This window comes from Oryctolagus cuniculus, chromosome 18, assembly GCF_051225735.1.
Source record: "Oryctolagus cuniculus isolate XC-2025 breed Fujian yellow rabbit chromosome 18, ASM5122573v1, whole genome shotgun sequence".
NCBI lineage: Eukaryota > Metazoa > Chordata > Mammalia > Lagomorpha > Leporidae > Oryctolagus > Oryctolagus cuniculus.
Genome location: NC_142884.1, coordinates 59,950,042 through 59,962,726, shown reverse-complemented (window position 1 = coordinate 59,962,726; position 12,685 = coordinate 59,950,042). Strand labels below are relative to the sequence as shown.

The window sequence follows — 12,685 nt, the reverse complement described above, 5'->3', positions numbered from 1 at the left end:
CGGTGCCCTAAATGCATAACCCAGTGGGGTGGGATCTCACCTGTGGGAATACTGAAGGGATTGTATGGCCCCTCCATCCAGAATTTCACTTCCATGTTTCCATCATGGCTTCTCCTTCCTGGTCCCAGCTGAGGCACGGGTGCATCCTGGGAAAGTGGTATAAAAGACTGACAAGCAAAGGGATAAAGTTGCAATGCAGGGCTGGCAAAGTTCCAGCTCCCGAATTCCCATTGTTCTTCCTGCCTGGTTGCCACATATCAGGCAGGACCAGCAGGTTTTCACTGCCAAGGAGAGGACAGAACTGTGTCTCAGAAGAAGCTGGGGACACAGCACACATTGGGTTCAGCCTTAGTTAGTGCCATGGTCACTGCCTCTCAAAACCTGGACCCTGAGTGAGCAGGGAGGGGATGGGCAGAGTCGGGAAAGGATGGAGGAGGGGCCTGGACCCAGTGGGCACCCAGCCTGGAAACCAAGGAGGAGCTTCCAGGATCCGGCACAGTGACACCTGCCAGCCTTGGCTCAGGTGACCCCTGGGGCAGGGGCTGTGGCACAGAGCAGTGAGCCACGACCTGCAGTGCCTTCATCCCATGTAGGCACAGAGCCGAGCCCTGGTGGCTTCACTTCCGATCCAGCTTCCTGCTAATGGGCCTAGGAAAGCAGCAGAAGGCCCACGTGCTTGGGCCCCTGCACTCACCTGGGAGACCCAGAAGAAGCTGCTGGCTCCTGGCGTTGGGCTGACCCAGCCCTGGACCTTTGAGACTGACGCTCTAGATGGAATATCTCTCTCTGTATCTCCCTTGACTCTTTAACTCTGCCTTTCAGATAAATAAAAAATAAATATATCACTTTTTTAATGGTTTATTCCCTTAGAAGGCCCCCTGGTGTCCTGCAAACTGTATGCCTACACTATCTCGGACTAGGACGGCAAGGACAGTGAAGTTGGTGACTCCAGGATTGAGGTGAGGGGCCTGGACCCCCGAGGAGCCCGGTGAGAGGGGAGGCAGCCATGCCTGGGTCCCTACTGACCTCTCTTCTCTCAGTCCACTCCCACCAGAGGCGCTCAAGCCCCGCCCCCGCGGTGTGCCCCGCCTGCTTCCTGCCCAGGCCAGGGGCGAGGCCCTGATCCCAGCCTGGAGCACTGGGTGCAGCCTGCGGGACACAGAGGTGTGCACGCGGCCTCCTTGGAGCATGGGGCTGCACCGAAGGGGAGCTCAGCTCGGCGCCATTGTCTGCGGTCTCCTGCTGCTCCTCGTGATGCTGGCTGCTTTCAGAGATTTTAGATTTTGTGTAGCATCTTTAGGAAACTTACGCATTCAGACCATTTTCCTTTCTAAAAGGCAAATGTTTGAGTTCCTTTTATTCTGGACATCAATCCCTTCTCAGATGAATCATTTGAAACTGTTTCCTCCCCTTCTGCTGGTGTTTCTTCACTCTGTTGATGGATTCCTGTGACCGCAGGGGCAGGGGCAGCACTTAGAAGCCATGGCTGATTCTCAGCGGGTACCAAAGGCCACTCGAGGCTGGTCCCGACACTATTTCTCCCTGGACTGAGGCTGGATCCTGTGCCATGCTGGCTTCCCTGTAGCCTGAAGGGACACAGGCTTTGGAAGCTGCCACTCAAGTGCGTGCCTCTCCAGGGGCTCGGGAGTGCCTCGCTGGGTTCAGATCCACAGGTTCCTATGAAATGTGCAGAACACACCTCTCTGGGGGGGAGCTGGGGACATGGAAAGTCACAAGTGATCAGGGGGATAGACCTTAAGAAGTGCCACCAACAGAGGGAGCCTTGGCCTAGCCGTTAAGACGCCACGTGGGATACTCACAATGATATGTTGGAGCACCAGGGTTCTCTTCCCAGATGGCTGCCATGGCCAGATCTGGGCCAATCTGAAGCCAGGAGCCTCTTCTGGGTCTCCCATGTGGGTACAGGGGCCCAAGGACTTGAGCCATCTTCTTCTGCTTTCCCAGGTGCACTTGCAGGGCGCTGGATCGGAAGTAGAGTAGCCGGGACTCGAACCAGCGTCCATATGGGATGCTGTGGCCCCAGGCGGTGCCCCCCCAGGTCTGCTCTTCATTCCAGCTTCATGGGCACGCACACCCTGGGCGGCAGCAGGTGAGAACTCACCTACTTGGATCCCTGCCACCCATGCAAGAGATCGGGAATGAGTTCCTGGCACAGGCCCAACCACCGCAGGCCTTTGGGGAATATCTCTCCCTCCAGACACTAAGTCAGTCAATGATTAAACAAAGGGAAAACAAGGACCAGGGTCATGTGTGCCTTTCAAAAGAGCCATGACTGAGTAGGGAGGGGCCTGTGGAGACAGTTGAACAGGTAAACTGAGTCCTGACCCGGGGAGGAGCTGGCAGTGCTGGGGGCAGTCACCAGGCAGTGCAGGCGCCAGACCAGTCCCGCGTCCCCGCAGGTCATCCCACTTCTGTCTAGGAGGGGTCCTGATCTTGCCCCCGACTCTCCCAGTGTTTGCAGTCACAGCCCATTGCTCCCTGCTCTCCACCTCCTGGGCCACAGCTGCCAGAACAGTGAGCACAGGAACCCCAGGACAGAGGGGAGGGTCCCGGCACACCGCGCAGGGGCCTGATAGAGGGGAGGAGGCCATTCCTCACCTGTGTGCTGGCCTCTGCCTTCTCAGTCCCACTCTAGCCTGGCCCCTAAGCCCCACCCCCGGGCTCGTCCCCCCTGCTCCCTGCCCAGGCCAAACTCCCCTTTGGGCGGGTTGCCTGAGGCCTTGATCCACCCCTGGAGCACCTGGCACAGCCTCGGGGCCACAGCAGCGCACGCGTGGACCTGCCTCGGACCATGGGGACGCACCAACCTTGCGCGCAGCTCAGCGCCCTGGCCTGCGGGCTCCTGCTGCTCCTCCTTGTCCCAGCCCATGGTGAGGCTCCCGCAGGCAGCAACAGGGACCTGGGTCGGATCTGCCCAATCCTGCAGTTAGAGCCTGCGGCCACGGGAGGGCAGCACCTGTGCTGGTGAAGCCAGCGGGGGTGACAGCAGGGGACCTATGTGCCCAGGGTGAGCCCCTGAGGCTTGGAGAGGGTCAGGGCTGCCCGAGGCCCCAGACACCGAGGAGTGAGCCTATCAGGAGGGGCTCCTAGAGGGCAGCTTGGGTTGAGGGGTCCAGGCGATCCCTTCCTGTGTGTGTGTGGCTGTTGGCGACCCCGTCCGCAGTCCTGAGAACAATTATCAACATCTTCCCCTTGCCAGGGACTTTCTGGGGTGCTCTTGGCCAGAGGCACCTGGTCCCCTCTGAAGGTTAATAGCAGGGAGCATGGGGGCCCGGGCTGATCTCAGAGGCCACAGGGCCCCTCAGCCCACGCGGCTGCTCTGGGGTCAGAGTCTTCCACTTGAAGGCAAAGACCAGGGGCTCTGTGCCTGCCCGGGCCCTCCCTGACTTTCCCAGAGCTCACCCAGGTGAGATGGGGCCTGGGTGTCCGACCCTGGATGCTCTAGGTTGACAGGTCTTCTCCCCCACCCTGTCCCAATCTACTCTGCCCAGGGGCTCCACACTCACCCTCCCCTGTGCCCAGCCCAGCTGGAATTCACCATTCCCCGCCCTTTGCCCAGGCTCTCAAGGATGTCTGAGCCTGGCAGGAAGCTCAGCCTGGCCTTGTAGATGCCTCATTTATTCTTTTATTGATTTTTAAAGATTTACTTATTTGAAAATTGACTGACAGAGGGAGACCAGAGAGCCAGTGCGCTTCCATCTGCCGGTTCACTCCCTAGATGGCTGCAACACTTGGGGATGGGCCCTGTGGACACCAGGAATCAGGCCCGAGGACCTGGGCCAGCTTCCACTGCCTTCTCAGGCTCGTGAGCAGGGAGCTGGATCAGAAGCAGAACAGCTGGGATCCAACAGGCACTCTGATGCGGGATGCTGGTGTGACCGGCGGCAGGCTAAGCTGCGGGGCCGGAACTCCAGCCCCAGTGGCTCAAACAGTATTTCCTGTTGGTCTCATGCTCGGAAAGAATCCAGTTGTCTCTTGGTGTTGTCACAGAGTCTCCCAAAGATAAAAAAAGGACCAGTTTTTCCTTGGAGGAGCCTCTTTTCCCCTGCCCCGCTAAGAACACAAAAATAAATCCCTTGGCCGTATTCTAATGAGTAAGTTGTTTTTTATTCCTGCAAAAGTCTTATTCCTCAAAGAAACAATCGAGGAGGCAGCGTGGAAGCCCAGAGGGTTAAGCTGCCACCTGCGAAGCTGGCATCCCACGTGAGCGCAGGTTTGAGTCCTGACTGTTCCACTTCTGATCCTGCTCCCTGCTGACGCCCCTGGGAAAGCTGAGGGACATGGTCCAAGTGCTTGGGAGACCTGGATGGAGTTGCAGGCTCCTGGCTTTGGTCTGGCCCAGCCCCAGCCATTGTGGCCCTTTGGGGAGTAAACCTGTGGGTGCAAGATCTCTGAGTCTCTTTTCCTTCCTCGCTCTCTCTGTAAGTAGCTCTGCCTTTCACACAAACAAATAAATAAATCTTAGGGGAAACAAAGTAGATGACCACTCAGGACGGAACAGTCACCAGGTTGACACTGAAAGGACACAGGGTGTGTGCGTGTCTGAAATCCAGGTACAAATCGGCCCATAGAGAGCCACAGCTCAGGGAGATGAATGCTAAGGACACTACCTAGAGCCCAGACTCCCCCCCACCCCCATTTCCCAGCTTATGCTCTGTGTGTGTGTATAAAAGCCCCTTCCGTGAGCCAGAGGAAGGGGAGTTTGAAGCAAAGACTCTTAACTCCCTGGCCCAGCCACACCAATAATAAAGTCTGACTTGGCCACAGGTGGGTGTGTCTGAGATTGGCCACAGGGTGCATCAGATGAGGGGTGCGTTCTGCTGGTCCTCCAGCAGGCTGCAGGCTATTCCTAAACTGGGAGTCTATTCCTAAACTGGGAGTCTATTCCTGAACTGGGAGTCTATTCCTGAACTGGGAGTCTGTTCCTGAACTGGGAGTCTATTCCTGAACTGGGAGTCTATTCCTGAACTGGGAGTCTATTCCTGAACTGGGAGTCTATTCCTGAACTGGGAGTCTATTCCTAAATTCCAGAGCGCCTATTCCAAAACTGGGACGCTCGAGTTCTGTACGGAAAGCCGCATCGTGTTTGCGTGTATGTGCCACAGTTCTCTGGCACACGTTAAATCATCCCCAGATGAGTTCTACCACACAATGCAAGTGCTGGGTGAGTAACTGTTATATCAGTGTCAGGAAGAGTGAGAGAAAAGTCTGTAATACTGAGCACAGACACACAATATATTTCCTGAATATTTTCGGTCTGAAAAGTTCGTTGCTTCTATGGTTCCTGAGCCCACATAGAGGAAGAATGTAATTAAAAACCATGAGTGGAAAAGGTGACTGGTATCACGGGCTTCTGTCCACCCAGCCTAGGGCCTCCTGCTCAGGGGCCAGCAAGGTTCCCAGCGCCTTGCACCATGTCCACTGTGCACTTCCATGGCTGTTTATTCCATTCACAGAGATCACTCTGTCAGTTCTTCCACTCGGTGCAATCCCGGCCTCAGCATCAGAAACACACTGCTCTGCTTCCTATCACTATGGAAACGCTATTTCTGGCCGCTCATTTGAGTGGAATCATAAGGCACTTGCAGGAAATCTGTTTGTAGGTCCGAGTCCTTGGCAATACCGAGGTGCTGATGCCAAGGAGAGGCCACAGCAGCAGTGTGGGAGTGCAGCTCATGGGGAGCCCCACCTGATGCGCCTCTCTGCCCACAGGCCAGGACTCTGCCAGCCCCATCCGGAACACGCACACGGGGCAGGTGCGCGGGAGCCTGGTCCACGTGGAAGGCACCGATGCGGGCGTCCACACCTTCCTGGGAATTCCCTTTGCCAAGCCACCTCTGGGGCCGCTGCGCTTTGCACCTCCTGAACCTGCTGAAGCTTGGAGTGGAGTGAGGGACGGGACCTCCCACCCAGCCATGTAAGCGCTCCCAGGGCACAGGGGAGCTCTGGACCTGGGGTGGGGGGAGGAGATCCTTTGAGCAGTGGGCCAGGCCCAGCTGTCCTTTAACTCACACCTGAAAGCCACGATCCTCCTGTGTGCAGGATTGCCATGTGCAGGTTTCCAGCAAGCCTGCGAAGGCTCAGGAGGCTCCTGGCTGCTGCCAGGCTCCTGCCCAGGACTTGACACTCAGAGGGCGTGAGCTCCAGGTGCTGCAGAGTGTGCAGAGACCCACCTCCCCTCGTTCACTTTCGCCACAGGTTCTGTGCAGCCAGGGGTGCTGGCACTGGGTGAGGGCCAGCTTGGCTCCATGACATCTGCAGGAGTCCCTGATCTCCCTGACTTCCAGCAGCAAACCCTGCAGGTCCCTGAGAAGGGAACATTGGTGGCTGCCATGGTCACTGAGCCAAAGGACACTGGCCAAGGGACATTTGTCTGTCCTTACGACTGAGAGGGTGGGAGCGATGAGGTTCCCAGAGAGTCTAGAATTAAGGCCACAGAAGCCCACCTGGCCTTCCTGGAGAAACGCCATCCGTCCACCCAGGCAGCATGTATGGCAGGCTGGCCTGCTCCGGGCATGGCTGGGTCTGTCATCCAGCAATGATGTCACCTCCACTGAGTGTCACTGCAGTCACGACCTCCCTCAAGTCTCCTGAGAGTCAGGAAGTGGTGCCCAAGTCCCTCACACACCTGAGGCTCCCTGGATGTCGGCGCCATCCCGACTTGCCCAGAGTCTAAGAGGTGTATCATGGTGGGAAGGGCGTAGAGTAGGACCATGAGTGAGCAGCGTTGCAGGAGGCAGGGGATGGGGAGGGTCTGGTGTGGGCCACTGCAGAGCCCTGGACTAGCATCTTGCCTTGTGTGGCTCCAGGTGTCTGCAGGACTTGGCTATGATGGGTCAAGATGTTCTGCAGGTGAACATCACCCCACCTTCAATCCCCATGTCCGAGGACTGCCTGTACCTCAACATCTACTCGCCTGCACATGCCCGTGAGGGCTCTGACCTGCCTGTGAGTGTGGGGCAGGGTCGGCCGGGGTGGGAGGACATTGCCTTCTGCTAGAAGATGAGAAAGGAGAAGCTGAGCACAGGCCCTCCTGTGAGCGCACCCTGTCCAGAAGCCTCTCACTCTCAGAGCCAAGAAGTGCTGCTCCCCAACGGTGGGCAGCTGAGGCCTGGGCGTGGGGTCCCAGGGGCCTGGCTGCTGTCAGAGGTCAGAATGAGTGGGTCCTGGATGGCCCCAGGACACTGCCATCATCCTCACACCCAGGAGACTCACTCTGCTGTGTGGTGAGGGCTGACCTTGGAGGTCACACAGGACATCAGCCATGGACGCTTGGGCAGCCCCTGGGGAGGGAGGGCACTTTGAATGACATCCATGTGGAAGGACCAAGACTCAGCCCTTAGCTTTCCACCTCACTGCAGGTTCTGGAATTGATGCAGCCAAGCTCTGAAACAAGGGCTAGAACTCCAAGGATGGGAGGCCTGGCCTTCCTGCTGGCACTGGGACCCTGGCTCATGTCCCAGATCCTGCTGTCTTGGTGGTGTTCAGTGTGCTGGGCACCTGCACAGATCCCAAAATTGGTTAGATCAGCTTGGAGATGAGCAGGCTTTAGGCTGGGGGAGCCACAGGGTCCATCCTTGACCCCCCAGGTGATGGTGTGGATCCACGGTGGCGGAATGACTCTGGGCATGGCTTCCATGTATGATGGTTCTGCGCTGGCGGCATTTGAGGACGTGGTGGTGGTCACCATCCAGTACCGCCTGGGAGTCCTGGGCTTCTTCAGGTGAGACCTGGGCTGGGATGGGCCCTGGGGGAAGTGTGGCACCAGGACAGCCCTGTGACCCCTGTGCCTGCCACTTCTCAGCACTGGAGACCAGCACGCCGCCGGCAACTGGGGCTACCTGGACCAAGTGGCCGCGCTGCGCTGGGTCCAGCACAATATTGGAGGCAACCCTGGCCGGGTCACCATTTTCGGCGTGTCTTCTGTTGGCACGAGTGTGTCTACGCATGTGCTGTCACCCATGTCTCAAGGTCTCTTCCACGGAGCCATCATGGAGAGTGGGGTGGCCGTGCTGCCCGGCCTCATCACCAGCTCGTCTGAGGTGGTCTCCACAGTGAGTGTCCTCACTGCCCAGCCAGCACTGCTGCTCCTGCCTCTATTACAGTCTCAGGGAAATGAGCACAGCGTGGACCATTGGGTACACAGGCACAGCTGCCTATTGGGGAATTGGTGAGGGGTTCCAGGGCCAGAATTTGCAATCTGAGCCCCAGCAGAGACAAAAGTGATTCTTGGCTCTGCCACTATGCCCGCCTGAGCCCCAGGTTGTCAGCAACCAGCACAGCAGGTGCTGCCCACTGCGGCTGGGCGGTGCCAAGTCATGGGGCAGGAGCAACAATCAGCTTCCACTGCAGCCGTGCACACACCACACCCTGTGTGATTTGGGGTACATCTGCCTTCAGTGGGGCCGTGGGCAACCCCCAGTCTCCAGCATGGCTGTGCCAGCCCCTGTGTGGTCCCGTTACAGGTGGTGGCCAACCTGTCTGGCTGTGGCCAGGTGGACTCAGAGACCCTGGTGCGCTGCTTGAGGGCCAAGAGTGAAGAGGAGATGCTGGCCATCACCCAGGTTGGGCCCCTTGCACGTGGGTGAGGGGGTGATGGGCTTGTGTGCACCTCATAGTCCTTGGGGCTGCTACCTCCCATCCATGCCTGCTGACATCCCAGCCGTGGATGGGAACAGGAGGTGCAGTCCTGGATCCCAGTCTGGGGACCCCCAGGTGGGATTGAGTACCCTGGGCTGAGCCAGGCATGGGGATTTACACAGAGGGAACCATAAAATACCTGGGACACAAGCTTTCTCCCTGATCCCACATGACACCAGGTCTTCAAGGTCATCGCAGGGTGGTGGACAGAGTCTTCCTGCCCAGACACCCCGAGGAGCTGCTGGCCTCGGCTGACTTTCAACCCGTCCCCAGCATCATTGGTTCAAGAACGATGAGTATGGCTGGGTCATCCCTAGGGTGAGTGCCCACATTGCCCATGAGATGGGCAGGTTTCTGGGCTTCAAACCTCCAGGCCCAGCCATACACACTTGGGACTCTCGCCTCTCCACTCAGGTCCTACTAGGTACTGACCCTCAAGAGGAGAGAGACAGAGGGGCCATAAAGGAACTAACATATCAAGCAACAAAACGGCTGGTGAGGCCCCCACACTCCTGCCACAACAGAGCGCACCTCAGGCACCTGCCCACACAGGGACTCCAGGAACCAAGGCACTGCTCTGTGCTTAGGGGAGGGGTCTCCGAGAGCTTGGTTCTTCCCCCAGTTTCTGACTATACAGGACCTCCGTCCCCCAGCCTGAGCCTGCTGCCTCCCTCCCAGGAGCTGCTCCCCTCACTCCTTCCCCTTCCCCTGGGCCAGATGCTGCCTCCCGCTTTGGGGACCTGTTGATGGACGAGTACATGGGGAGCAATGAGGACCCCAAGACCCTCATGGCCCAGTTCCAGGAGATGATGGCAGACGCCATGTTCGTGATGCCTGCACTCCGAGTAGCACATTCCCAGCGTGAGTTCATCTGGGACTGAGGCCTCACTCGCTAGGGGCAGCTCAGAGCTGGGTCCTTTCCTGAGGGTGACGCCTGTCCTGTCCAGGTCCTGATCCATGTCTAATGGGGTCTCAGGGTGCTGGGGACCTGGTGTCACTCCTCTCACTAAACCCCCATGACTGAACCTGGAGATGGACATCTTGGCTATGGAAGGGGGGAGGAGACGGCTGAGTGAGTTCCACTCACTGTTCCCAGACCTCATAGCCACGAAGCACAAGGCCAGATCTAATCCAGGCCATGCCCACTGCAACTGCTCCCCCCAGGTTTCTGCTATACTGCCAGGACCCAGCCTAGTGTGGCAGTGATGTGTGGTCCCCATGGTCACGCATCTCCTTGTTCATCCCCAGGTGCCCACGCCCCTGTCTACTTCTACGAGTTCCAGCATCGACCCAGCTTCACAAAGGACCTCAGGCCGCCCCACATGAGGGCCGACCACGGCGATGAGCTACTCTTTGTGTTCAGATCACATTTCTTTGGCAGCAAAGGTGAATCTTCCTCCATCACCAGGATGGGATGAGGTCCAGGCTCTCTCTGAGGGGCTCTGCACCCCCACTGGGATGAAAGCAGGAGGCTCAGATGGGATCCAGGGTCCGAAGTCTTACAGCTCAGAGGGCAGAGCAGGTTTGGGTCTGAGAGCCCTGAGGGTGCAGCCTCTGCTCCCTCCTCTTCTGCCCTCCCAGGGATGAGTGTCCAGCCTGGGTGCACTTGGGTTCAAAGTCAGGTCTGTTTCCTGAGCAATGTCCCAGGGACAGAGGGAAGTAAGCATTTAGTCCAGGAAGAAGCCAGTGTCAATGATTTAGGGAATGACTGGGGACGTGGAGCGTGACAAAGCAGGTCCCACTGGTGAGGGAAAGACATACAGGTTCGCCAGTAGCCGAGGGTCAGCTCCACCTGGGCTGGTGTGCGTGGTGCATGATGGGCAGCAGGACTGGGGTGGCCCGAGCTGACCCTGCCCCTCCCCTCTGCAGTGCCCCTCACTGAGGAGGAGGAGCTGCTGAGCAGGAGGGTGATGAAGTACTGGGTCAACTTTGCTCGCAACGGGTGAGACAAACCCCCCCAAATCCCCAGGGACCTGGGACCTTCTGCCCTCCCTCCTCTGGGGGGACCTCACCAGCATCCAGGGTCCTAAGTCACGTGACAGCGCCCTCCCCAGCTGCAGGACCCACTGGCACTCACAGGGGCCCTGGGACCAGGCACATCTTCCCATCTCCCAGTGACCTGGGGTGGCCATGAGCTGCTCTGCCCAGAGGATCCCTGAGTGGGGAGGGACAGGCCAGGTCAGGTTGCTGGGTTTCCACGTGGGGCTGTCACTAGAGCAAGGTCGTTGATATCCTTCTGGAAACCCATTCCTCACCCCACCTGGCTTGCAAGGTGGCCTGGCAGGACCCTAGATAGGTGCTCAGGGCTGGGCTGGACAGGGCTCAAAGTGACTCGGTGCCCCCTTCCTGACTTCTTGTTTGCAAGAACCCCAACGGCGAGGGCCTGCCGCACTGGCCCGTGTTTGACCAGGACGAGCGATACCTGCAGCTGAACGTGCAGCCTGCTGTGGGCCAGGCCCTGAAGGCCCGCAGGCTCCAGTTCTGGACCCACACCCTGCCCCAGAGGGTCCAGGAGCTAAGAGGAGCTGAGCAGAAGCACACAGAGCTGTAGCTGCCAGTGTGGGGGTGGGGGACAGGGGCTCCAGTGCAGGTGGGGCCCGATGCACTCACACACATCCACGGAGGAGCCATGCATTCAGCAGTCTCGTGGCCACTCAGTCCTCCTGGCCTCCATGCACTCAGCAGACCATTGTGGAGAACCCATGCTTGAGGTTCATTGCCAACCTGCCCTGGGGCCCCTCGTGTGAGACACACCCAGTGCACCCTCCATGCAGCTGTGTTGGGCAACACCAGTGCCAGCCCAGCTTGCTCAACACCCACTGGGCTTGGGTCCCTCCCAACGTCCTCTGTTTTACCCACTTCCCTCTCCTGTCCTCCCAGTCCCTGGCCCTCCCCACATGGAGGGAGCTGCGTTGGGGATTGTTGCCCACACATGGGTGCCTTAAGACCCCTCCTCCTCCTCCCAGCATGCCTGTGATCTCACATCTCTTAGAGGCCACAGAGGACCCGGACTCCAGGAGTCACCGTGGCTTCGTCCCTGCAGGCTGCCATGAGTGGCGCCCTAATCCCATCCATGCAGCACAAATAAAGGGTTCCAGTCCTTTCACGGCTGAGTCACATTCACCTGAGTGAACCTGCCATGTTTTCTTAGACCCTCAGCTCTCTAAGACACCTGGTTACCTGCACAGCTGGGTACCATGAATCATTAGTGCAGTAACAATGGTGTATAGGGCTGTTGTTTGCACAGGGGGTTAAACCTCTACCACGTTCCTGACATCTCATATGAGCGACAGTTCAGGTCCCAGCTGCTCTACTCCTGATCCAGATCTCTGCAAGTGCACCTGGGAAAGCAGCAGAGGAGGGCCCAAGTGCTTGTGCCACTGACTCCTTCATGGGGTACACAGATAATGTTTCTCCCTCTGGACTTTGCACTGGGCTAGCCCTGGCCATAGTGGCTGAGAGAGCCCTGGGTTGAGCAGAGGTCAAGGCCAGTTCTCAGGAGCCACAAAGTCAGCCTTCATGAGCCAGGATCCACTTCCCCTGGGGGCTCCCGTGCCCAGGCTGCTCCTCCTTCCTGCAGGGAGCCTGATGTTTCCTACACTCAGGCTGACTCCCGGCACCCCCACTGCTGTCACAGGACCACACGTACCCTGCTGGGTGCCCGGTGGGGAAGGTGTGGGCCCTGGGTCTTACATTTTACTCAAGCTTCTTGTCCCCATGGAGATGAGGATTCACAGCAGCAGCAGCCACAGGCAGTGCACAAAAGCAGCTTTGATTTCAAGGAGAGAGAGCGTGACCACACCTGCACGCCTACTGAGGGCCACCACCCACAGAGAGACCCTCAGCAGGAATGGGCCAGGGTTGCCAGGAGGAAGAGAGGAAGAGGCAGCCCAAGGAGGATTCCCAAGCACAGCCAGGGGCAGAGAGGGCCCTCCCCTTTCTCATCCCAGGGGCGGTGCCCTAAATGCATAACCCAGTGGGGTGGGATCTCACCTGTGGGAATAGTGAAGGGATTGCTATGGCC

General features: G+C 58.3%; 1 protein-coding gene and 1 pseudogene across 2 annotated transcripts; both read left to right on the top strand.

Annotated features, from left to right (window-relative positions):
- Positions 1 to 2,838: 2,838 nt before the first annotated feature.
- LOC149120975 (cocaine esterase-like) lies at positions 2,839 to 5,958 on the top strand. Its single transcript, XM_089320209.1, has 3 exons — positions 2,839 to 2,891; positions 5,053 to 5,185; positions 5,734 to 5,958. Exons 1-3 carry the CDS (start codon positions 2,889 to 2,891, stop codon positions 5,940 to 5,942), a joined length of 345 nt encoding a protein of 114 aa, XP_089176335.1. The 5' UTR covers positions 2,839 to 2,888; the 3' UTR covers positions 5,943 to 5,958.
- A 578-nt stretch (positions 5,959 to 6,536) lies between these two features.
- On the top strand, positions 6,537 to 11,212 carry LOC138843231 (cocaine esterase-like; annotated as a pseudogene). Its single transcript, XR_016224667.1, has 10 exons — positions 6,537 to 6,544; positions 6,831 to 6,969; positions 7,611 to 7,744; positions 7,826 to 8,075; positions 8,487 to 8,605; positions 8,860 to 8,983; positions 9,299 to 9,522; positions 9,910 to 10,047; positions 10,243 to 10,283; positions 11,027 to 11,212. The product of XR_016224667.1 is annotated as a cocaine esterase-like (transcript).
- Positions 11,213 to 12,685: the final 1,473 nt, after the last annotated feature.